The sequence below is a fragment of the Aulostomus chinensis genome, chromosome 22 (assembly GCF_037954235.1).
Source record: "Aulostomus chinensis isolate RoL2024-O1b breed Wild chromosome 22, RoL_Achi_v1.0, whole genome shotgun sequence".
In the NCBI taxonomy this organism is placed as follows: Eukaryota; Metazoa; Chordata; class Actinopteri; order Syngnathiformes; family Aulostomidae; genus Aulostomus; species Aulostomus chinensis.
The window spans coordinates 17,756,551-17,784,128 of NC_141341.1; the positions used below are offsets into that span (position 1 = coordinate 17,756,551).

Consider the following 27,578-nt stretch of genomic DNA (forward strand, 5'->3'; position numbering starts at 1 on the left):
GTATCAATGCGAGCCTAAACTGGTCACTCCATCCCAGCAGCAGCACAGTTAGTGAGCCAGTGTGGTGAGCAGCTGCAGCTGTCAGACTGGTGGCTGTGAGCCGAAGAGCTGCTGGATGGTAGCACTCTCTGCCAGACTGGAAAAACCCGGCAGCAGGAGGCTCCGAGTTTAGATGAGCTCTGTTTCCCCCTTGGTGTGGCTTGCCAGGACAGAGGCGGTTTCAGCTGGTCAGGAGAAGACGGCTCACAGCTCGTACTGAACATTTGTTCTTTCTGGGAGTCATGCTTCATGCCAGGCTGCTGATCAAATACCACAGGCTGAACCAACATTTCCAAGAACTTGAATTCATTTCTACCACTTCTATTTTCCAGGTGGAGAAATTTTTCATCAAAAGTTACACTGTCAGTCAGAGCTGTCATAGTTTGCACTACTCATGTAACCTAGGGTTTTGGGATGGATAAAAAATAATATTTAACAAATAAGAAATACACATTATTGTTATCATGGTCACATTTGCCTGCTATTGATGCATGAATGTTTGAGAGGATGACTGAGAAATGACACGACCTGATCATTTGCTTCAACTATCATTGGGCGGGAGGCTCACGCTCTAGAGAGAACATCGGGAATTATTCACAAATTATTTACACAAGGAAGTTTGCACTATTTGAATGAAGGAGAAAAGAAGTATTCTATCATTACAAACCAGCAAATTTCCAAGCAAAATGAAAATAGCTAAAGTTGAACCGCTGTATAAACCGCATGACTTTGGACTGTGGGAGGAAGCCAGAGTACCTGGAGAGAACCCACACGGGCACAGAGAGAACGTGCAACTTCCACCCAGAAAGATCCCATGCTCGCACCGGGGCTCGAACCTGGAACCCTCTTGCTGTGAGGTGACAGTGCTGACCACTGCACCGCCCGTATTCAAAAGCCAAATAGACAAATCCATAGTCAAACATAAAATACTATCTGACAATCAGTACAGATTTAGACCAAACAGTTCAACATCATAGGCATCGATGAAATCAATTGAAGTAGTCAATGACGCTTTAGAAAATAAATGGTATGCAATCGGAATATTCATTGATCTCAAGAAAGCATTTGACACAATCAATCATGACATATTAATCCATAAACTGGAACAGTATGGGATCAGGGGAATAGCCCTGCACTGGTTTGAGAGTTATTTAAAGGGCAGGAGACAATGTGTGAAGTTGGGAGACTACAGCTCAACATGCTTGGACATTGCCTATGGCATCCCCCAGGGGTCTATGCTGGGCCAAAAACCGTTTAATCTGCGTATAAATGATATATGCAACATCTCTAATATATTGAAATTGGTGTTATTTGCAAACAACAAAAACATTTTTTGCACAGTGGAAAATCTACAGGAGCTTCTGGGGTGTATCACTGAAGAAATGTGTCCATTAAGGAGGTGTTTTGGCAGTAACAAATTATCCTTAAATTTAAACAAAACTGAACACACGCTATTTGGTAACTGTAAAAGGAAGCAATAATACAGATGGATGGTGTTGAAATTATAAGGGTTCATGAAAATAAAGTTCTTGGTGTGATTATGGATGAAAAAATAATATGAAAATCTGTCACAGAGCATCTCAGTACTACCTAAAGCAAAACACTTTCTGGACCACAAATCACTCCACATTCTTTACAGTTCACTGATACTAACATATTTGAGTTACTGTGCCAAGATCTGGGGCAATACTTATAAATCTACACTATAACCACTCTCGATTCTGCAAAAAATAGCTGTCAGGATAATTCATAACACTGCTTACAAAGAACACACTAATCCCTGATTCTCAAAATCAAAAATACTGAAACTCTGATCTGGTATACTGTCGAACAGCAAAAATCATGTGCAGGGCCACAAACAACCCATTGCCTGTAAATATTCAAGCATGTTTTTTTCAGAGAAAAGTGGGATATAATCTGAGGGTGGAACTCACGCTAAAACATCTGAATGGACGTACAACTTTAAAAACATTTTGCATTTCAGTATGTAGAGTGAAACTGTGGAACAGATTAGCGGGGGAGCTCAGACAGTGCCTCACCATGAGCAAATTCAAACAGCGGTACAAACAGATTGTGTTCACAAGGTACAAGGAAGAAGAGGAGTATGACCACCGCTATCCCAGCAGCCTTTTGGCGAGAGGCAGGGTTCACCCTGGATGGGTCGCCAGTCCATGGCAAGGCCAACACATATAGACAGACAACCATTCACTCTCACAGCTGCGCCTACAGTCAATTTAGAGTATCCGATTAACCTAGTCCCCTCTTGCACTGTGCTAAAAAGAACAGAGCTCAAGAGAGCCCACGTGGCACAGGGCGAAAATGCAACATCACCACAGAAAGATCCTATGCCTGACCAGGGGCTTGAACCTGGAAATGTCTTGCTGTGAGGCGACAGTGCTAACCACTGCACCACAGTGCTACTGATCAGAATTTCAAATACTGATAAGTCTCTACTAAGATTCATTCATGCACTGTGCAAAGTTGATTATTTTAAGACATTTAAAAGCAAGTTTTCCATGACCAAAAGTTGTAGACAGTTTAACTCTCATAGCAGGACTCTTTGCCTCAAGACCCACGAACATGTCTCCAAACATACATGTTGTTTACATCAATGCAATACAAGAAGTTGATTTCATTGAAGCCTTGTTGCTGGTGCTCCCTTATTTGTCCATCATGGACTCTTTCTTTGCCTCCTCTCCTCGTGTCTAAGTACCTTCAGCGTGAATGAAGAAGAGACTCACCCATTCCTACAGGATTTGCATTCAAAGTAGCTGAATTGTGACAAGAGTTCTTTTCAACTTGCTGTAAATATCTAAAGTCTCCAGCTGTGGAATCCCTGAGGTGAAGACCTGATTTTGTTTGCAGCCTCCCAGGCCACCGCATCATTCTCTAGTTTTGCTGCTGTCTACTCAGTATGGCCGACATCCTATTTTTTCTCTTTATTTTTTAAAACATGTGTCTCTGAATAGCTGATAAAGGTCAGCCAGAGAGTATTTGTAGACTTGAAAACAAAAACCCTGAGGTAAAATTAGAAGCATGACTAAAGTGAGGGATGTGGCAACCACTGTCAACCAGACTGCTGAGTGAATCCTGACAAACATAAACTCACACTAAGGCAGGAACAGGAAACATACTGGAACCAACATTTAGAACCTCTTTAGAACTTTACCTTACTCACGTCAGTTAATTTGAGTAACACTTTCGCCAGTGCATGAATTCATAAACTACTTTTCACATTACTTAAAATAATTCTTTTGTTTGCAAAAAAGTTTCAACATTTTGGGAACTTTCTTTTTACTTTATAACTAAAACTTTTTTTTTTCTTCTGGTCTTAGGGTACAGAAAATGTCACAGCGGTGTTCTATTAATGACGGCTTGCTGAGAGGACACGCTTCCTTCGGCTCCACTACCTTTCTGTAAAATTCTGGATAATACTCGTTATATGAGACATTGAAAAATGTCTGTAGGATAGCTGTGATGCCTCTCTCGCAAAGGAAGTCCAGTAAAAACACTAGTATGCCAGTTCAGTCGAAGTTATCCAACTTCACTTCTAAGTTGAGCTCTGAAGCTAGCTGTGATGATAGCGAGGCTAATACAAGCACATATGAAGCAATGGAGGAGAAAAACAGGAGCCAACTGAGAGGGGTAAGATGTCCGTAGCAGGGTCAGACGCGATCTGGCTGAAATTGCAAATTTGAAATCCAATTTTTCCGTCAAACTAGATGGTATTTTGTCAGCAATAGAGAATATGAAAAAAATGTTAATGAGTGTGCCGAGCGAGTCAGTGAGGCACAGGTCTGAATATCTGTAGCAGAGGATAGCATCAACAGTTTGCAAGCAACTGTTCAGGTCTTTGAAAATGAAAACAAAGATCTCGAGGAAAAAGTGCTGGATTTGGAGGCCAGCTTGCAGTGATCCAACCTGAGACTGGTAAACCAACTTGAGGGCTCGAAGGGAGAGGACACGTGCACCTTCTTGGAAAACTGGCTGCCGGAGGCTCTGCACTTGGCACTGTGTCGCACCATTCTGACAATGGTGAGAGCGCGTCGGGTCGGACAGGAGATTGCGTCAAACACCGCTGCACCAAGGACTCTTATGAAGTTCTTAAGTTACAAGGATAAAACGACCTTGATAAGAGCTTCTAGGGAAAAGGGACAGATTGTATTTAAGAACAACCCTGTGAGATTCTATGAGGCACTTGCAACCGGCGTACACAAAAAACAGAAAGCGTTTGATGTTGTGAGACAGCAGTTCTGTGCCATGGGGATCCAATAAAGCATGATTCCTCCTGCGCAGCTGCTGGTGACACACAACGGACAGTCTTGCATCTTTAACCAGCCACCTGAGGCAGGGAACTTTGTAAGGACTCTGAGAACAGAGAGTGGACCTGGGTGAGATAAAGTATTCCCCATCACAATTCAGCGTATTAATATGAATGGATAATCACTCAGCCTTAATTTTAGAAAAAAAAAAAAAAACAGAAAAAAAGGAGACATACTTTGCTTATTAGAATTGACATGCTTTGGCCCAGAGGCTCACAGCCAATATTAGTCGCCTAATTTTCTGAACATATTCAATAACGAGTTTCCTGTTTATGTAGCGAGGTGGGGTAAGAGGCACAGTCGATTGATCCTCACTTTAGTGTGGAACAGCCTTCAGCTGTCAGATAGGTACCAGTATATTTAGAAGGGGAAGGAGGTGGGAGGGTAACAAAGTTATAGGTTAAAGAGGCTGTTCATTATTATGGATGTAGTTTTTTAACATCCAGGTGTTTTTTTTTTTTGTTCCTATGTCTTTGCATACTTTGAATGTACTGGGTAATCCATTGAAATACACATAAATCATACTCCCGTACTGATTACTTTTGCGTTTTTGCCAATTTGAGACACAAAATGAAGGACTGTCACTATGATAGCATTTAAATATCTGACCATGCACCAAACTCATTAATATATGAAGATGTAAGTCTAAGGGGAGATACACCGAGGTGGAAATTTAAACAAAAATGGTTCCTAGACTGGGTGGCACGGTGGTGCAGTGGTTAGAACTGTCTCCAGGTTTGAGTTCCAGCTCCGGTATGGGATCTTTCTGTGTGGACTTCGCATGTTCTCCCTGTGCTGACAGTGCTAAACACTGCACCACTGTGCCACCCTCGGACAATTACAAAATGAGAAAACCATTACCTCAGTAGAATACAGTGAAGGACAGATTATTGTTGACCCTCTAGAAATCAATGTTACTTTTGAGATCTTTTTTTGAAAAATTATACAGCTCAGACGAAACAAATATGGGACAAGAGCAAAATTTTTTCTTAGATACCCTCCAAATACCCAACATTTCAGGATGAATAAGTGCAGATCTTGGCGCAGGTAAAGGTAAGGCAGAATATCTATTGCAATAGGTGAAAACAGGTAAAGCCACAGGCCCAGATGGGCTCCTGACAGAGATTTATTAAAAAAAAAAAAAAGTTAAATTGCTGTCCCCTCTTTTCATCATGTTCTCAGACTCATCTGAAAAGGGAATCCTCCCTGCTTCATTAAGAGGACCTCTGATAACTTTACTCCCAAAACCCGGTAAACCTTGCAATAAATGTGAAGACCTAAGACGAATAAGCCTTCTTAATGTGGATTAAAAGATGCTTTGCAAAATTCTGGCTTGAAGACTCAAGAGAATATTACCTGACAAAATTGCTTGTGACAAGAATGGGTTTATTGTAGGTAGACAGGGATTTCATAATGTGAGAAGAGTGTTGGATATTCTTCATAATTGGGAAGAAAAACAAGACACTGCTTTGCAATCATTGGATGCCAAAAAGGCCTTTGATAGAGTTGAATTGCTCCATCCCTCCATCCATTTTCTTTGTTTTTTAACCGCTTGAATGGCTCTATCTATTTGAAATATTAAAAAGATTGAGGCAGCACGGTGGTGCAGTGGTTAGCACTGTCGCCTCACAGCAACAAGGTCCCAGCTCGAGCACGGGATCTTTCTGTGTGGAGTCTCCATGTTCACCCTGTGCCTGCGTGGGTTCTCTCCGGGTACTCGGGCTTCCTCCCACAGTGCAAAGACATGGAAGAGGGGACTAGGCTAATTGGATACTCTAAATTGACCGTGGGTATGACTGTGAGTGTGAATGGTTGTCTGTCGATATGTGCATATGTGTCTATATGTGTTAGCCCTGCGATGCACTGGCGACCTGTCCAGGGTGTACCCCGCCTCTCGCCTGAAAGCCTCCGGGATAGGCTGCTTTGGAAAGGGAATTATCTCCAAACTATTATGTTAGCAGATAGATCCTCTGACTCTTTACAGAAACTTAATGCCTTGAGGGAAGATTTAAAGGAGGACTTGCCCTTAGAGGAGTGGGAAGAAGAGTGTGCTGAGGCACAAACACAAACTACCAAAACTTGCCTCAAAGCACTGCAATATAACTGGTCAATGAGGACATAAGTAATGCCAGAAAAGCTTATTAAGTATAAAAGTGACATCCTAGACTTGTGTATCAGATGTAGAGAGGAGAAAGCTATGTTCTTCCACTGTGTCTGGGAATGCAATAACGTCCAACTGTTCTGGTAGGAGATGAAACAAACGTTGGACTATACTAGGTATGAAATCTGCTCTTGATCCTAAACTCTCTATTCTAGGTTTATGTCCTGATAGACATCATATGTCTAGAGAAATAATCACTGCCCTGGATTTATGTTTCCTGCACATTTGCACATTAGCACCGCCTCGCTTGGACGAGGTTGAATTTGCACTCATATTCACTCATATACATACTTACCTACTATTTATATGTTGTACATAGGTTGGCTTGTATATACTGTTCTAGTACTTTGCTGTCTTCATTGTTATTTGATCTTATTCTATTATCTTTATTCTGCATAAACCTCTACATAGCTTTGTTTTCAAGACAGCTTAGTATACCGGAGTCAAATTCCTTGCGACAAACTTGGCCAATAAAGCTGATTCTGATTCTGATTGCATAAAGAGTCATTGCACTCTCATGTAGGAGTACCAGTATACCAAAACTCATTAACTAGTTTAAGGAAATGTCCACAACTTTATCAATGGGGAAGATTACTTCCATATTTAGGGGTCCTTTTATGGAGAGTGTAGATTTAAGTAACGTGTGTGCGTGTGCTTGCACACAGGGGTGTATGTGATGCGTCAGTGTACCAGGCTAGTGTCGAAGTGCTTGTAGTTAGTGCATGTTGCACATTGTGTGTAGCATGCTGCTCCTGCCTGCTGCTCTGTAGCCGTCCTCATGGAGGGCGAAAGAGGAGCCAAGTGGGTAAGCCTCCTCCTGCTGTTACAAAGCTTCCCAGACTCCTGCAGTGGGTCCCAGTGGCCACACACGGTCACTGGGACCGCTTAACTGCTGGGGATCTCGGAGCAGCAGTGGGCCCCAGAGGTGAGGTGTGCAGGCCCACCAGTGTGTGGACACACCCTGCCACCTGCCAACCACTGCCATATAGGCAAATAGCATGGGAAGATGGGGCTCATAGCAGGGAAGGCAACCCACCTAGGAGAAGGACACTCTGAATCAAAACCAGGACTGTGAGGAGTTGGGCCCCACAGCCTGTAATTATGCGCATTGTCAAGCCTGACCATGGAGAAGAGTATCATTCTAAATCCCATACTTTGAGTGGCGGAGGTCCGAAAGGAACATCACGGTGGTTGGTGGTGCTGGTCCTCCTCCCGGAGGACTAACGACAAGACCTCAAACTCACCTCGTGGAATGGTCCTGTCTGATCCCTGCACCCCATCCAACACACTCTTACGTTGTCAGAGACCATTCGTACGCAAGCAAAGTGAGAAAAGAAGCAAGACTGGGGCGCTTGCACACTGTGCCGAGTAAAGGAAAGTGGACATGAGCACAGACAAGTACACACTGAAGAGAGTACTGCAGAGTGGAGAGATTACTGCTTCTGTGTGGTGAAATGAGGCCCAGGCAGCAACAGGGGCGTAGGGTGACTGCTGGGTTCTCCAGTGGGTTTACCATCATAAATAGGATCCTTATCCCGGAGCTCTCAGGCAACCCAGAAACAACAGTCATCGTAGTGTACTCATCCCCCAACATGACACCATCTGAGGAGGTGGAGAAGGCCTATGAGGACCTTGCCATAGCGGTCCATGATGTCCCAGCTCACAACTTCCTGGCAATCCTGGGTGACTTCAATGAAAGGCTTGGACCACAGGATGCATCCTTCCCACACCCTGACTCTACCAATCGCAATGGCAAACATCAAGCTGTCCTACTCAAGGAGCACAAACTACTGGCACTAAACACCATATTACAGAAAATACAGGTAAAAGATGGACATTCCAAGACTGAGCCACAAAGTATGTTATGTCAGTTGGACTACATACTTGTGTGGTAAAGTGGAGGAACTCCATCTGAATGCTGAGTGATACAGCACATTCAGCTCTGTGGGCTCTGATCACTGAGTGGTCTCCATGAGGATGTGACTGAGCCTCAGTGTCCCTAAGCCAAGCCCCAGGATCCGGTATGACTGGAAGGCATTTTCCATTGACCCTTGCCTTCAAAACAGGTACACGGAGGAAGTGAGGAAACGCTTTCAGCAGCTGGATATGGGAGCAGCCCCTAACACTGAGTACAGCAGATTCGTTGCAGCAAACAAAGAGGTGATTAGACTGTGTGTGCCAGTGCTGGAAAGAGCCTGAACCCCCCTTTGGTCTCAATACCTGGAGGTCGCAGCAGCAAGGAGTAGAGTGGAGGAGGCATGCATCAATTTTTTTGTTTGAGCCAACCGGGGAGAGACGTGGAGCGCTGAACGAAGCCAAACAGTTTCTCTTCCATACCTATGACAACATCAAAGGAAAGCCATTGATGGAGAAAGTGCGAAGAGTGGAGGCAGCGCAGGTGAGAAGCAGTATGAGGAGGCCTGGAGGGTAATCAGTGAGATGACAGAAGAGGACTAAGGAGGGACAGGTTGAGAGACGCAGCCCAGAGGAAAGGACCTGGTTCAATCACTTCCAAAGGCTGCTGGATTTAGCAGCAGATGGAGAAGAGGAAGACATACCATCACTTCCAGAATCTCAGCACTGATGATGGTCCCTTCACGGCACCTTAGCAGGGCGAAAACCACGCTGAAAGAGGGCAAAAGTGCTGGGCTGGATGGCATACCCCTCAGTCTTAAAGAACTGTGATCTAGATGATCTCATCCCACAGTTTTGCAACCTTGCTCTACTTCACAACGAGCAGCCTAAAATGTGGTCTCTCTCCAACATCATATCAGTGCCTAAAGCTGGAGACCTCTAGAAACCAGACAACTACTGTGGCATCAGCCCGACATGTATCATGGCAAAGATATACAAACGGATGATACTAAACTGGTTGCGGCATGCCATCAATCCCATCTGAGGGAGAACAAAAATGGTTTTCGAGAAGGGAGAAATACCATGGCTCTGATCTTGGCCCTAAGGAGAATAAATGATGAGGTGAAGAACAACAATCTGACTGCTGTATTGTGTTTCATCAATTTCAAAAAGGCCTTTGACTCGATCCACAGAGACATGATGATGAAAATCTGTAAGGCCTATGGCGTCCCTCCCAATTTACTCTGGGCAATCAAGACCATGTATGCAGGCACAAAGGCCAGGGTGTTGACCTCAGATGGCATCAGTGAAGAGTTTGACATCCTGGTTGTGGTACTGCAGGAAGGGGACACCCTGGCCCCCTTCCTCTTTATCATAGTCCTGGACTATGCCCTCGGGAAGGCCATCGGTAGACGAGAGCAGGATCTTGACCTCACCCTAACATCAAGGAGGTCGAGCCGAATGCTCAAAGTAGTTATGACAGACCTGGACTACGCAGACGACATCTGCCTGCTCTCTGACCATGTGGAAGAAGCACAGAACCTCCTGAACAGAGAGGAGTCAGAGTGTGCCAAGGTTGGCCTTTAGCTAAATGCCAAGAAATGGAAGTTATCACCTATAACATCCCATTGGAACATCCATCTCTCACAACAACAGGAGGTGCTGCTCTGAAGGAGGTCAAGGACTTCAACTACCTGGGCTCATGGGTCAACTCAACTGAGCAAGAGCTTAAAGTGAGGAAAGCACTTGCATGGAGAGTCCTGAACAGCCAGTGTATGGAACATCAACTTTCCAAGACAAATAGAACTCAGTTTCTTCTATGCAATGGTAAAGTCTGTTCTCCTATAAGGCAGCAAAAACTGGAACCTGAAAACAAACCTGCAGAAGTCTCTAGAAGGATGCTACACCAGGATGTTGGATACAACACCAGCAAGAGTGAACATGTTTCCAACAAGACTCTGCAGTGTACTAGCCCCGTTTCCTTCCTCACATTCTTCAGGATGTCTGGAGTAACCCCCTCAGAACACTTAATTCTGAAATAGGAGCAGAACAGTCCCCTCTTGGCTTTTCTAATGATAATTCACCACTTACATCATCAAGGCCATTGGCTTCCTCCTTATCAAGATATGTACCAGCCAACCAGTCATCATCTCCTGCTCACCCTAACCCAGGAACTCGTAATTGCAGTCAGAATGGTATGCCTAAAGGGGGGGTTCTCACCTCCCTGTAACTTCCACCCCTGCAGGATGCCATAAACATTCGTCTGGCGGGAAAACCCAAGACCATTAAACTGAAGAAGCATTGTCTGACCATGATAAGACTGTTATATCTCTATGGGTGTATGTGTGCTTAAACATTCCAATATTCCGACTGTTTAAGGCAATAATAATGTTCATGTGGTTGAAGGGTTCTTTGTCCCCATTAAATGAAGTTCTGTGTTTTCACCTTGTAACTGAAGTCTCTGTCACAGAATCCCTCAATTAACACAACACAACACAACACACACACGCCCAAATACACTAATACAGTCATGGCCAGCAGACCTATACACACACACCCATGCGTAGAAGCATGATGTTTAGAATGTTTCACTGTCTATAGTTGTCAAGCTTTCCTTGCCTCTTCACTATCATTGTCATAACTGAGCAATCTTACACTTGGGGTGATCTATATGTGTATTGTATGATTGCTATTCATTCAATAAGTTTAATACGTTGATATCCGAGAAGCACTGAGGACAGCAAAGTGTGCTGATTGGCCAGCAACCCCACACAGGTCAAAGGTCACTTCTCCAAGTTGGACCAGTTTACTACTATAATAGTCGCGACACCGTCCTTTGTACGCGCTTCTTGCTTCTGCCTTCTGCCGCCTTGAATCTCAATCCTGACCAGTGGAGAGAAGTCACTGTGAACCTGAGAAGAGCAGTGTAGAGGCAGCCAGCAGCCTGAAACGAGACCGTAGTGAATCAATGTGCTTCCCTTCTCCATCGAGCGAATCCCAGCGGAAGTCACGGTCGACGAGGCGGAGGCTTTGGAGACCGTCTTTCCACCAGTTTGTTGGAGAGACATCGTACATCAATGGGAGCAATCCAGCTGAAAATGTAAGCCGGTTAAGTTGTTTTTTGCGCTGTCACAATAATTAAGATCAGTGCTGCATTTATTTGGGCCTCGACTCCTCTCTCATTGCCAAACTGCCAGACTCCATAGAGCTTGGTCAGCCAACATTCAGTAGTTTTCTTTTGTTTGTAGGTCACTATCGTTCATCCCGCACACCTTTTTACCTGCCCCTTTGCTGACCACTTGAAGCTCAGATAAATCTAGGCTAATTAATGTCTGATACTCCATATGGGCCTTAATTGCTTTGCTGGAATTATTACCCTGACTTAAGTTTTCTCTCAATTGTATTAAATCCTTTTAAATGTCCATGAAGTGTTCCAACTTGTTTAATACATCTGCATGCAAGCCACTGATCCGCAAAGGACTCATTGATAAACTGTAACCTGACCGATCATTTCTCGTTGGACAAAACCAAATTACAACGAGTGGTGCCCCGAGTAACAACTGTGCAAAACATTCTTAAGATAAGCCATCATCATGAGCTTATCAAGTCACTACATATCTGTACAAGGGAATACCGAGGGTGACTCAGAAAATAGCAGCCAGGAGAATGAGACTTGCAAGACATTGTCAAAGACATTAAGAACTGCGAGGCGGCAAATTGATACTGTGAGAACCAACACACGGGTGCTGGTCACAAGGTCATCCAACATTAACAGACTTTGATGAACTCAAGTAAGGTGTAGGAGAGCGAAGCACCAATGAGCTGGCCAGATGTATGGAAAAATGGGATGACCAGAAGAGATGATGGAAGGCTGGTCTGAGGATGACCTAGAGAGAGGAATGAGGCGGACAAGGCGTGGTTATCAGTCATTCTCTGCAGTGTCCTAAAATAATTTCCTTTCTTTTGATTCTTGATTTCATACTGTGTAAATTGTACATTTGACTTTGTATTCTTGAACCAAGTGCAACAGTGAAATAATTTGGGCTAACCCTTGATAAAATAGAGAAACCTTTCTTGTTTTAGTTGTTGTTTTTTATTTTCTTTATTTGATTAAGTCAGGTCATATACTTTGTACTTTTGACCAAGTGTTGCTCTATGTTATCTCATAAATACCTGGCTTGCAAGGAAGGATGATGTGAATGCTGGGCAATAATTTAGCTGCCCTTGATGTTTCCTATGATGTGAGAGCACTCTTATTTTTGTATATTATTGGAAACATTTTTAAAAATTCAAGGAAGGTACTGTTGGGAAAAAAGAAAATGTCACTGCATCATGGTGTACAAATGTAAAAAACTAGGGATTGTTCATTAATGACAATTGAATTAACTATAGCTGTGACACTGTTATGAAGTCAGATCATCCATCACTTCCTTCAGTATGGTATTGCCTCCCACTGCATCCTATTCATGCAATCACTACCTGCTCTTCCTCCTTCTACCCTCATCCCATTAAGAGCACTACTTTTCCTCATTGCTCTGTTCAATCATCTCACAGGCACCTTTCACCAACCCAAACCCAACCTCCCACATGAAGACTCAGTATGAGCACGACCTGCTCCAGGCCCAATCATGCCATTCATGGGGACAGAATCTGCACAAAAACCTTCAGCGTCAATAAATGGTGTCTGGTGTCAGACTACAAAGGCCTGACTAAATCAGACTTTCTCATGTGGTAACAGCAGCCGTGCCAATTACTTAATAATGAACCTTGCGTCACCATGAAAAGGGTGTCGAACTGTAGCACTGTTTCTGTGGTAGAAGAATAGAACATATTTTAACCCACTGTGTGCCAACTCCATGTCATGGGTAAGTCGTAGTAGTTTCACCAGTGAGATCATCCTCCTTATTCCTCAGTACCATAGACCTCCATTTCTGCTAGTAACAAAAAACTTGGGTTTACTTAAAGACTCACTCCCACAGACACTGTCCTTCTACTGGAACACTGATTGGAGAACCAATCGTGGGTCAGTGCACAGATGAAAACAGTCCACAACAAACTATTACTGTTACAAACTATTCTATTTGAGTAATGTTCACTACCAAATACATCATCTGAGCCTGTTTAAAAATGAAATTGTAGTTTGTGTTACTTTCCAAAAATGTAATGTTAAAAAACATTTTTGATGCGGGGCAATAGTGTTTTACCAACCAAGAGCACAATCTACAATTGACAGAAACAGTCAAACACACATGCATTTGGCTGATGTTGTCAGTAGGGCTTCACGAGTCTCGAGTTGGTCTATCACCCTCTTCGTAATTGGTTTGACATCCCTTCCACAGGGGGCGACTAAAAAAATAGGCAATGTAGATTCAGTTTTCCCTCTTTGAATGATGAGCTCTTCACAGAGAATAGAGACCGGGATGCTTGCTTTTATCTCAACACTGCATAGTCATATGATAGACTTTTAAAAATATATATTTCCCCCTCCCAATACATTGCAAATTCATTCTACTAAGCTGTCCTCCTCATTGCTCTGACCACTCTGTCACTCTGGGGGACACAATGGACTATCACATGCTTCCTTCGTCACAGGTGGAGTTGTCAGCCGCATCTTCTTGCCTGGCAGTGAAGAATTAGGGTTGGACGATGTTTCGAGAGTCATGCTATACCCAGCTAGCTGCCCCCATTACAGGCACCCTAAACAACCAGAGGAGGCACTAATGAAGTGACCAGAAAACATACCCTCATTCAGCTTGACCAACTGGGTCTGTACAGTGCTGTGTACAACACAAGAGACTGCTGCACTAACTGGGCACTTCTTTTATCCTTTGCTGTTGTGTTTAGCTGCTGCTTATCAGTGTGTTCCTAAAACCTATTTAAATGCCTGCAAAAAAAGAGTCTTAAAATCAAATTCTTAGACTTAAAAAAAAACAAAAGAAAAGAAACAATAATCGAGGACAAGGCCATCATTTGTCTGTGTGATGCTGGCAGCTACTATTCGCTGTAGGTGAACAAGCATTAAATGAGTCATTGTTATCAGACAACGAGATGAAAAGCTGACAGCTAGCTGGGACAATGGCTGTATTGTTCAAAGCTTTGGATGAAGGAGTGGGGGGTGATGCTGTGTAGCTGCAGGCCACGACTCACTTTTGGTGGTTTGAAGGGGTAATCTGGTGTGAAGGCGATGTCCAGGAAAAACACTCCTCCCTCGTAAACGGAGCCTGGAGGTCCCAGGATGGTCGACCTCCACTCATAGATGTTGTCTCCTTTAGGGCCAGCACTGTATTTACAAAAATAAGAGCGGAGGGAAGAAAAGAGAGTTTTAGAAGAAAAGCGCACTAGGTCTCTGTTAAGTCTCTCTGGAGCAGAGGATGAGTATTTCGTGTTATTGTCAGATCAATTCGAACACAGAGATGCTCTTAAAAATTCTTATCTATCAGGCAACACTACTGCATACACGCCATCTGTACACCAGGAGAAATGGTGAGTATGATCAATGTCATTTTCTGTGTGTCCATGCACACACACATTTTAAGCTGTATTTGTATTCACATTGAGTGGATGCTCAAATGATGGGTCACTCAGGATGACAGGTACATCTGGTTTGAGATGTGACTGGTGCCAATTATTGCAAGTATAGAACAAAAATTGCCAGTACCTTATCTTTGATAAACCTACCATCTGCAAGGCACTTACTACCAGTCTATGTATGTTATCTCAGCTTTCAAATATAAATACCAACAGTTTAATATTAACTCCAAGCAATGCGACTGTATCCCAAAGTAATGTGTACTTCAAATCCTTGGTAATAAAAACATATCCTTAACACACACACACACACACACTGTGTGTGTGTGTGGGTGGGGGGGGGGGAGGGTTGTCCAGTGGATGCAATTATAGTCGTGCTCATTGTGAAAAAGAAAAGAAATCTCCTAAATGGGACTTTTTTTAATAATAGATCCAAAGTGCATCCTACTTCCTGAATGGAGATTTCTCTACTGTCATATTCATTAAACACACACACACACACACACACACACACACACAAATCACATGTATACACACATGTACACAAGGGAACACACGAACAGCTGCAGTAATCCAATTCCCTTTTCGGCTGGAATCAGGCCAGATGCCCCTGATGGGCGTTATTACTTTCACTTTCAACATTTACAAACAGGCAGGAAGAGAGAGACAGAAAGAGAGAAAAACCTAGAGAGGAAGTGAGAGTTTGTGTTGCACTTATATGTAAAATCAGAGCGTGAGTGGAATTGTTCATGTGAAACAGCACCCTGTTGTAAAGCACCGAGCTGCTGTGGACTTATTTCATGTCAGCATGTGTTTGGATGCAGAGAGGAATTATGGGAGCAGGCTGGGAGAAAGGATGCCGGCGTGTTCTCCTGGATGGATAAAAATAGTCCATAGTCAGAGTCAGAGTGTGTCGGACATGATGGTGAAAAACACAGGCCAGTAAATTGCTTTGCTCGGCGTGAGGCCGCAGCCTGATATGACTCTGTGGGGATGACACATGGATGTTTGTGTGTCAAATAGTTTTTTGGTGCCACTGGATGTGGTGCAGCTTGGTCAGAGGTGGTGGAATCCAGATATTGATCTACTATTATTACTACTATTACTACAGTGCTATTTACTCCAGCACTTTGTGAGAAAATCATTAATATTTCACTACTTTATTTGTCAGTCCAAAATAAATCTGCCTGACAGGAGAGCTGACGTGTCCTTTTTTAAAAATCAACTATTTCCTTCACATTGGAAATCATTTTCTCATCATGTTTTTCTCCTTGATCACTTCCCATCTGAGTCAGCTGTACGTGTGTGTGTGTGTGTGTGTGTGTGTGTGTGTGTGTGTGTGCATGCGCACATGTGTATTTGTGTGTGTGTGTGTGTGTTTCTGGGGGGGGGGGGGGGGTGTCCAGTGGATGCAATTAAAGTTGTGCTCATTGCAAAAAAGATATTTTTGGATTTAAGCTGAAAGTAGCCAGCAAACACAAAGACCCAACTGAAGCTATTTGCTGTCTTTATATAGCACTTAGTATCGTACTGACACAAGACTCCAACACCAATTTGCACAATCATTCAACGATACCTCATCAATGTGAGTGGCTGATATATTCGTCCAACCACCCAACTCTGTTACTAGTGTATATACTAATAATAGATTCAAGAGGCTCCCCCTGTTCCCCTTGCAAGTGCCACTATTAGTCACACCCTACTACAAGATAGATGATTCCGACTGACCTCTAGGCCTTTTAAGGTTGGCCAATCTATGATTTTTTTCCCCTCCTCTGAGTTCTCTCATTGAAGTAAACAGCATTTGCAAACATTTACACCTCTGCCAACATCACCTCTTTTTTCTTTTTCTGCAGCCTGGAAAAACCTGTTCTGACAGGGCAGCAGGATTGGGACCCAGTAGAGAGAGATCTATACTTTTACCACCTGCCAAGGCTTGTCAGAATGATGGAGGACGCAGACCTCCAAAACTCACCTCAGGTCATATTCTCGTATTCATCTCAGTAACTTGACAGTCTTTATTTACATCCAACTTCTGGTGAATTATACTTTGAAATCTTTTGCACTCAGAGCTACTTCAAAAGTCCTGCAGGAGGAAAAAGAGTGCTGTTCATGCAGGCTTAATGAGGATAATGGACCTGGCTTTTTCCCACGGTGTCAATTTCCCCACTGTAAGCCATTAATAATGAGCCTGGAGCATTAAGAGTGCATGGCTAGAGGAGAACTATAATTAAGATAAGGCACTTTCAGCATCTTTTAGCTCCAATCTAACAATGATCCTTTATCCAGCTTGCAAATGATCATTACACAAATAAAAGATGACCACATTAACAACAGAAGGCAGTGTAGTCTCTTTGGCCCTGGCATCTAAATTTAAAAATGGCACAAAAGTAGACTTAGGTTTAGGTTTTGTGAATTGTCCAAATGAGCACATCTGTTTCTGCATTGAGGTTGTGAGGCTTGTTGTGGATCTTTAAGCAGGCCAAAGTATTTAAACTAGAGCAGCTGCTGATTCTAGTTTATCATAGAGCTGGATATCAGAGTAGAGCTGAAAATTATCTAATAAATATTTATCTTATTAAGACAAAACAAACATCTTCAAAGCAAAAAATCCATTGTTCATCCATTGTCTTCCACTTATTCCTGTTAAGGGTTGCGGGGGGGGGGGGGGTGGAGCCTATCCCAGCAGCTACGGGCGAGAGGCGGGGTACATCCTGGGCCAACACATATAGACAAACAACCATTCACACTCAGTCATACCTATGGTCAATTAAAATATCCAATCAGCCTCGCCCCCAATTATATGTCTTTGGACGGTGGAAAGAACCCCAAGAACCCACGCAGGCACGGGGAGAACATGCAAACTCCACACAGAAAGATCCCGTGCCCAAGCCGGAACTTGAACCCGGAACCTTCTTGCTGTGAGGCAACAGTGCTAAACACTGCACCACTGTGCCGCCCAGCAAAAAATCCACTGTTGTCAAATGACTGTTGTGTTGTGACTGTGGTAAATGTATATCTTTAGTTATTTTAGTCCTCAATGCCTCTTACTCAGTACCGAGGGCCTCTCCTCTACTGCTCCAACCAGTACCTCACGGATCAACTTTGGGGCCCATTTCATTTGCTTTATGCTCTTAGCAGGACAGTGGTCTAGGACTAGATGCCAGTGGTTCCATGTGAAAAGGTACACCAGTGATTGCTGAAAACACTAGAATGCTACTTAAAAATCCCACCCTAGGGCTGCATTATGCCTGTTTGTTTGGTTCTGTGCAAACAAGCAAAGTGGCATTATGATGGGAGTCATTTTTACTGTGGGGATGTTGAATCAGTGGCTACTTTGCTACACAGGAAACACAAATATACAACGTTTTCCAAAGAATGCAGAAAAGTTGCTGGGGTCTTTTTCACTTGAGGAGTATTAGTACACTACAATACAGGCCATTAATTGTCTTGGAAAAGTATTTTCATTGCGTATTATAAAATTCTACTCTGCCTTAAAGGAATCAAAACAGACATTTTTGTTGAACAAACACTGGGATTGAAGCCTTTAATCATTATCACAATGGAAGAATGCATAAGAGGTCACTCTTTTGACACAGGGGTTGCAGAGGCTAGGAGCTGTCTCCACACAGGTAAGCTCCATTTGCTGCATTTTTTCTATACCTTAGAAGTACATGATATACATACAATAAATGGCAATGTTGATTCCATATATTGAATACAATAGTTCAGTGCAAAAGGTCATAGTGGTAATTTTTCAAAAGTTTCTTCATTTCGCACATTTAACCCATGTACTGTTTGATAAAACAATACTTTGAGCAAACAATAATGCATTCTTACACAGCAAACCAAATACAAATCCTGTGGGATGTTTAGAGGTGTTAGCAACCCTACGAGTTTACAAGTTTCAAAACTTAATTATCTTGAGAGGCCTGACCCATGTCAACAGTTGTAATTAGGATGTCAGCCAGTGTAATATTCAAAGCTTTATAAATAGTGCGATCTCTACAAAACATTGTGGGATCACTTAACAGCCACAGGTTTATGCAGTTCTGCAGGGCTTTGACAATAAAAGTTATTGATGCCAAGGACAGCTAAAAGAAGTGTTTTCAGCTTGCAGTTCTAGAGGTGCACAATGTAGTTAGGAGATGGCTGTTCAAAGTAACTACAGAGGTCAAGATTACATGACATAAGCAAGGGAAAATGGCAGAAAAATTTGTTAGAGGTGTCTTTTTTTTCCAAGAATCAATGCGTAATGCAGGAATTTCAGATGGACCGATGCATTTCAAAGACACATGCACGTGTAGTGGCGAGCTACACTCCCCCAGGTGCACATGTATCAACCTACACGTTGACTGCATGCCGAAACAAAGAAATGTTTATATATTAACAATAATGTCATAAAATGTTGATCTAAACTTGTACATCTATACACATTGTGGCTAACGACCCACGGGTGCGAGTGCAGATATGCAGCAGAGTGGAGAACACACTCAGACGAACACTTTCCTCCCCTGCAACAGAGAAGCACCTTTAAGGACCGTTTATAAACATTGTTTTTTACTTATAATTTTCTAATTTTCTTTTTTGTTTAGAAGCAGCACAAGTCTAAGAATGCCAACCAGTCTGACTGTAGGAATATTTGTCTCAGGAAAGTATGTTTTGAAAATAAAAAGCTAGTGCAACACTTTGCAGGTTCGTGCAAACCCTGGAAATGAAAAATAAGTGTGCATTACCATTTACACACAATATTCTACTCCACGTTTCATTTGCAACAGGGTCTGTTTGCAAGCTTTCAATTAGAAAGCAGCTGCCTCACTTCAGCTCAGCCTCACCTCCATTGAACAGTTTTTTCATAGCCTTCATCTCTCCCTCAACACCAAGAAGACCAAATGCATCATTTTTGACCGGAATCCCACCACTAGCTCTCCCCCGAATGTCTTCTGTGCTGATGGCTCTACTCTAGACTTCGTGACATGCTACAAATACCTTGGTCTCTGGCTGGACTCATCCCTCACATTTGAAACCCACATTAAACATCTTCAGTCAAAAGTCAAAGCCCACCTGAGCATCCTCTACTGGAATAAGGCATCCCTCACCCGCTCAGCCAGACACACCCTTGTCAAAATGACCGTCCTGCTAATTTTTGATTTCGGTGACACCATTTACAGAATGGCTTCTCAAACCACCCTCAGTGAACTTGACACTCTCCACCATTCTGCCATTCGATTCGCCACGGGCACCCCTTTCTCAACCCACCACTGCAACCTGTACAAAATGGTAGACTGGACATCACTCCCCACCAGACGACTTCGCCATTGGTACCAGCTCATATACAAAACCTTACTTGGAAAAACGCCTCCCTATCTCTCGTCACTCTTGCACCTTTCCCGCTCCGAACTCAACCTCAGATCCAGTAAACTCATCAAATTCACAATCCCCAAATCCTGCACTACCTTTGGTCGCAAGGCCTTCAGGTTTGCTGCACCGTCTGACTGGAATGCCTTACAATCAATCATTAAACTCACTGATACGATACCACTTACTGTTTTCAAACAAAACCTTCACCAACTTCTACTTGACCAATGCACCTGCTGAACTCTTCTCCTTAATCATTCATTCCATTGACACTGTATTTCATGTGATGTTGCTGTTGACGATTGCTTTTATATAGATGTACAACTTCATGACACCTTTTTCCTTATGCACTATGTTGTGATAGTATAATGCATACCCTGTTTTTATTATTGTCTTAGCCCTCCTCTGCCCAAAAAGAAGATTCCTGCAGGCTGCAGTTGTAAATAAGAACTTGTTCTTAATTTGCTTGCCTGGGTAAATAAAAGGTTAAATAAAAAAATTTTAAAAATTAAAAAAAATATTTTTCACTGGGTGACAAAGGCTTTGCAGACACAATTTTTTTTATCAGTCAACATCATCAAAATTACACTAGCATTGCTGAAAAAAAAAGATACATATATTTGTGTTGAAAAGTGTGCTGCCAAACAATGAAAAATCATCGAGACAATATGATTTATTGTAGGTGATGACACATTTTGACTTTTCAACTTATCTTGCTGCATTTACACCACCATTTAGAAATGAATCATGAGCTATAATCCAGATGCTCAACATGCATTAAGTCGGTGTTGAAGAATGCATCGATGACTTGTTGATGTAGACAACACTGGATATCCACTCCGCTCAGAGATCTTACGATGAATAAATGAATTCATCTGTGCAGCCAATGAAGACATGCAGATATATGTAGAAGACGTTTGTGTGATGAAGGAATTTGTCAGACACAAGAAACAGGCTGGAGACTCAGAGAGCTTATGCTGGGCACTTTAATAGATGTCCATCACAGATGTACAAGGTTCAATGTGAGATCAGGTTGAGTTAGCACCCCTGGAACATCTGAGTTTCGCTCTCGTAAACCGTCATACTAGTAAAGACAGGCATTACCAGTTACACCTATTTGGCGCATAAGACCTTCACACAGTCTAAACACAGCTATGCATCAGGATAACACTGGCATCGTAAACATCAGCTTTACTATCGGTAAGTATTCTAACAATGAATTTATGATGAAAAAGAACTTATGGAAGACGCCAAATGTTCACTCCCAGCCCAAGGTCAAGGCCCCGGGTCAGATCAGCTCTTATCCTTACAGACAAATTCTGACCATAAGACCAAGAAAGTTAAAACAAATGATACCAGATGAAATTCCTTTGCCCGCATTTTGTCCATTAAAACTTTGGTATACAGGTTTCAGTTAGGTATAGTCTGTACAGTTACTGGTTATGGCTGAACATTTCTGCATCTAGATGTATTGTGCTGTGCGGCACTGCTTTTATACACACACACACACACACACACACACACACACACACACACACACACACACACACACACACACACACACACAAACAGCATCCATTACTGGTACTTATAATCAGGCCCATGGGCAGGCAGGAGTTCAGTCAACAGAAACAGAGAAACACTGCTGTCTTGCGCTGGTGAAGAAACCAGGAGCGGTCGTGGCTGTGAGAGTACCCACAGTCTTCTGTGACAGCTTAGGATGTCATACTGTCACTTTGGGTTGTGAATGTGTCTGATAACTTTTTACAACCTTTATTTACTGCAGCAAGTCCACTGACCAGTCAACTGTGAGCGCTTTTCCTGCTGCACACTGAAATAGACACGTTCACAAAAGACCCAGTACAATCGCAGCCGATTGCAGCAGCAAATGGGGGCTTGATTTTACATTTAAGGGCACTTTAACAATGGTGTTAAGGGAGCAAAGAGCATTTTTCATTTACGTCTCGTTTTTCGGGCATTTTAGGCTGAAACATTTTGAGGGTTTGAAATGCTGACCTACTTTTCTAAGCTCAAGCCTACTGCTGATTCCAAGGGCAGGGAATTGAAATTCGAACTCAAGGACGAATAGATAAGCAGGAAAAAATATCGGAATCAATAAGCAGTATTGAGAATCAGAATCATTTCAAGCACATCTAGTGGAGCCAATCAAAGTAGGGAATCACTAAGAATTAGAATAGATGGATTTCCATTGATACCCAGCCCCACTGATCACTGGCTGCTTCAGTTTGTCAGACTTTGATAAGCTCCTCTCTCTCTCTCTCTCTCTTCACTAAAAACACTCGTAAAATTTGGTGGCATCCATAAAAGGAACTGAAAAATACAAGGCATACTACCATCCTGACAGACTCACAAAACAGTATTTCCATTGGAGAATAAACAACAATTTATAAGATTTCAAATCTGATTAAAAATGGTTAAATGGCTTTCATCCATTTTTTTTAATCAGAGAAGTGCTTTCTTTTTGAGGAAACTGAATTGTTGTTCAAATGCTAATAATATAGATAAAACAAAATCAGAGGCTAGTACAATGAGATGATTTGTTCGTTTGTCCATTTCACCTTTGTTAGTATGCATTACACCGTTCACTGCAAATTATATGACTATATTAGTCTTTTTTATCTTAGCTCTAAGCTTCATTGTGCAATAGATCATACATACTGTAATCCATTTATGTGCAATACAAAACTAGCAGTTTATCATTTTTCTACTCTTTTTGTATATATATATATATATATATATATATATATATATATATATATATATATCATATAATAGGGCTAGTTGGACAGAGGTAAGAGTTATTGTCATCTTTCTAATAAATAATAGAAATTTAACAGTAGTATCAAGAAAGACTGGAACCTGCCTTCAGAAATAAAGAGTACATTCAACTTTCATTTCTTTGTCACATGACCACAGTGATATTTATCAGTTATCAGAAATATGACAGCAGGACTGAAAACATGAATGTTTACCCTGTCTCTGGTGTAATGTAATGATGCATAATGGCTGCACACCAACACCAATCACCTGCCAGGCATAGTGCTGTTAAACTTTACCCTCAGCTAGTTTTTATCTTGGGGCTACACACAACCCAGCAGGTTTATACTAATGATGTAGGCTAACAAGCTGCCTGTCACTGAGCAGGAGCTAGCTCGGGGCTAAATGTAAAAAAAACAAAAAAACAAAAACATATTCACTGGCTCCAATGCTCTCCACCTCAGCTTGGCATTAAAATTTTATTATGACTAACAAATTAATTAATTTATACATTCTTTATACTTATATATTCATCTTTAAAATGTTCATTCAATTAAAAACTTGAAAACATTGGCTTCCTAAATGGCCAATTTATACAGAAATTTCTAAACAGAATAATAAAATGATAATATTTTAGTAGTTTATGTAATATTTCAACAGTGAGATTAAACATCAATGGGAATTTGTCGTTCTCAGCAACAGAGGTCAGGCATGTATACGCAACAGTGACGGCGTCTGGATTGAAGTGTTCTGCTGTCCCAGCTGTTCCTTTAACTGTTTGAACATCACATTGGTGCAATATTACCACTTAAAACAGAGTTTGTTAAAGACCTTCAATATAAGCCTACAGCAAAATGCATTACTGGTTGGGTTCTTAAGTTATCTCCGTTGTTTAGTTAACAATTAAAAGCTTGTTTTCCACTGTAAATGAAATCAAAATGCACTTCCAACTGCCATGTTTCAAAATTATATTGACAGCTGAATACAAACCCCTGCAAAACAAAGAGAGAGCGAAAACAAAGGAAGCGCAGGGAAGCAGTTCTGTCCTGCTTCAGGATTAACCCCTGGGACAGACTCCAGCTCCATGAAGACGATAGATACTGATTATAAGTCTCCCTGCCATGTCTGGACCAGTGCAACCACATTCCATTGCTACACACCCACACATACATACTGTACTTAGACAGAGAAGAGGGGCAGCAGATAAAAATAGTGTTTACAATTTTAACAGACTGCTAAAACACCGAGCACATAAGGGGAAAACTGATGAGCAAGTATACTGAGCTTGATCATCAGTCCCCTTCATCTCCCTCTTTCTGCTTTGACAGATACCCATTTTCCAGCAACAGGTAACACGTTCTCCCACTGTTACCGTTAGGAACTAAAGGACAGCTGCTTCTTCCAGGCCAAATAGTAAATACATCAGTCAGCTTGCACTTCTACAGTGCTGCCTTGTTAAATACACTCCAGTGAGAACTCATCTTGATCAGGCTACACTCAAACCTGGTGGAACTGTAGGTTGGTGTTCTAGATGAAGGTCCAAAGGCACCTGATTCCCTGCAGGTGGAAAAATGTGACGCACAACATAATAATTACAATGGAACCCGGACAGCAAGACATACTGAAACTTGCAACTACATGCAGCGTGTTGGTCACTCTTTAAGCTGTTACAGTTTATGTCAACAGTTTATCCTGCTTGAACAAATTTTTAGTCAAAACTGGTTTTAAAAAACACAGTGTGAAATATCTCAGCGCAACACAGCAGTTTATGTTCATCAGAGTGCTTTAAAAGTAGCACTTCCCTCAGTGGTACTGAAACAATAAATCACATTTATTAAAAGCCCTAATGGTTCTCAGGAGAGTCCATCTGATATCATCCCCTCATATGGTCACATCCATACATGCATACATGCACGCACACACACAGACAGACACACAAACACAGATACAGACACACACACGCACAGGTCCGTATAGGCATGTATGCTATGTAGTCCTGTGCTTGTGGCAAGCAGCTGAGGACAAGCTAAAGCCCACTCACTCATAGTGAATAGGCTTGGGTGGATGTAAACTTCTTCAAACCAGTTTGATACTGCGGCAGACATATCAAATTTTACCACTATGTGTTGCACTTCACAGGGCAACTGCTCCAGGTGAAGTGTCCCAAAGGAATCATAAATGTTAGCCGCATCGTCAGTCATTCAAAATACTTTAACCAAAAATCAAAACTCTTTCACCCCACTTTCCACCTGAACATCCCTAAATGATAGACACACCTACTCTCCTCTGGTCACCAATCTGCAGCGAGATGGAGCAGAACACTAAATCCACCTTGCAGTCAGCACCGGCATCAATGTGCTCCAGTTGATAGAGTTTTTCAGCTTCAACTTTCTCTCTGCAGGATGTATTCCAGACACACCCTCCTGAATGCCTGAGTATAGGCAAGTGTGCTGGAGCCAGGACAAACACATCACACACATACCTGGTTCTGATTCCAGGCTTTGAGTGTCTCACACTAAATCTCCTGATTTAACCAAGATTGCCGTAAAAGCATCTGGGGAACCAATAGAGCCCAGAGGAGCTGTATTGTTACTGCTGGTGATCAGTCATGCACTATACTCACTAAAACTTAATGGGATTCAGTTCTCATTAACATTATTAGTTGCACCTGTAATTGGGAGACTGAAGTCGGGATGCAAAACTGAATGGTAAAGATCCAAACCATTCACTACACAACCCAAATTTCAATTTATACACAGAGGGAAGAAAGTGCAGCAACTACTCTGCACTAGCAACCATAAGCAAAATCACATTATCAACTGTTTATTTATTCACTTTAGCTCAGTATGAGTTTCTGCGCTTTGTGTTTTCAACTTAATGTACAAAAGAAACCATAAAAAAAGACCCAAAAGGCCCATAGAAAACGAATGATTGGCTTGCTGACGCATGGCATCCCAGATCCGCACAGAAAACGTTTTACATCTGAATTGCACTCAGTCTTAACAAACCACAACCGACAGGCAAGTTTGGCCTGCAAGTAGTTAAAGACTCAGCTGTGCGCAGCTTCACGAAGCCGAAAAACTCAAACTCTTACACCCCCCATTTAAGTGTAGAGCAAACTTCTCTTCGCTGAACAGTGAACAACAGTGTGACCTCTGCGCTCAAAATGGCATCATTTATCATTTTCCCCTGGAGCGTATCAGTGATGCATTAGCCAATCAATTCAACTAATGAGGCTGAGTGACAGGGACGAGCCTCCACTTTCCATCTCCATCAAGTCACATAAACTACAGGTTCTCCTTCATGGGGATGGAAATGGTTATTATCTTTCCTTCCATTTTATCCTTTTTTTTTTTCTTTTCCAAAAATCAAGTTACCTTTGCCATTTGGATTTCCACTTTAATACAGGGTCACTGATGAGGGCCAGTTTGTAAAGCAAACAGTATTCCAAAACTGCCATATCATTGAAGTGTCACATTATTCCCTCAGTTTAGATGGTTTGTGATCATTTTAATTATAGATTTAAAGGTACTTGATTAACCATATCTGGTACAATAACCTGTCAATACATGATCTGAGTCTGATGACCTTTTCTCTCTTACCATAGCAGTTTAGACTTGCATTATTGCAGAGGAATTCAGCACCCAGTGGCTCTTGAAGTCAGTCAGAAATTGGTGTTCTGACAAAGTCAAATGTTAAATTGTGCACACAGCGCAATACTCATGATGTTTTTATTCATTCGCATAGCCCACAAAATTTTACGCAGCACTAGAGAGCAAACCTGAACACCAATATTCCAAAGCGACAACGCCCTGACAATTAGGGTGATACAGCCCCCTCAGCACTCCTGCTTCCAGCTCCCTGGTATGCACCATGTTGCTGAAATTGAGATCAAAATGTTTCTTCCTGGCCTTGGATATGTTCTTATGCTATAACTTTGATATAATCAGGGGTTATTATACTGTATAGTGACAGGAATTAACTGTCAGGGCTCTTTCTGAAGCTGGGTATGAATGAGTTAACGAGCACAGTTTCAATGTGCCGGATGTGTTTACTTAGACTTGACTTGAGTCTTTGAGAAAAGTGCTTGCTACTGGCAGCGCCTGTCCATGCTAGTTTTGCACCAGTGCAGTTTTCATTGTATCATCTGTTTTGTATGAGTTACGGTTGTTTCTTCACTTTAAAGATCAGAGAGGCTGTTTTCAGTGGTTGTAACCTTGTTGATATGTCCACACATGCAGAAAATGTCCAAGGAAATGAACAAGCAAATCAAAAAAACTTGACAGGACAGCTTAAACTTTTCATGTGGCAGAAAAAAGAAGTCAGCCTTCAGCTTCATTTTTTGACAGAGAAACAAGAAACAAGTTATTTCATGATCAGAAAATATGTTTATCAAATTGCCAGATATGTCATCGGAGTAGCAATGCACTAAGGTGCAGGTTCACTTGCCTCTTCAAGGGAATTGAAGATGAAACTGTGATTGGTTACACCAGTAGTTACACCAAACACATACATGACTTACTCAGAGACTACTGACA

General features: G+C 42.1%; 1 protein-coding gene across 2 annotated transcripts in view; it reads right to left on the reverse strand.

Annotated features, from left to right (window-relative positions):
* The window catches only part of LOC147241018 (ubiquitin-conjugating enzyme E2 E2-like), a 78,546-nt gene that overhangs the window by 10,693 nt on the left and 40,275 nt on the right, over nt 1-27,578 (reverse strand). For both annotated transcript variants that reach the window (XM_086193102.1, XM_086193103.1), the window contains one exon: nt 14,524-14,656. In XM_086193102.1, the coding sequence (XP_086049228.1) occupies nt 14,524-14,656 (133 nt within the window). The remainder of the gene's footprint in view (nt 1-14,523; nt 14,657-27,578) is intronic.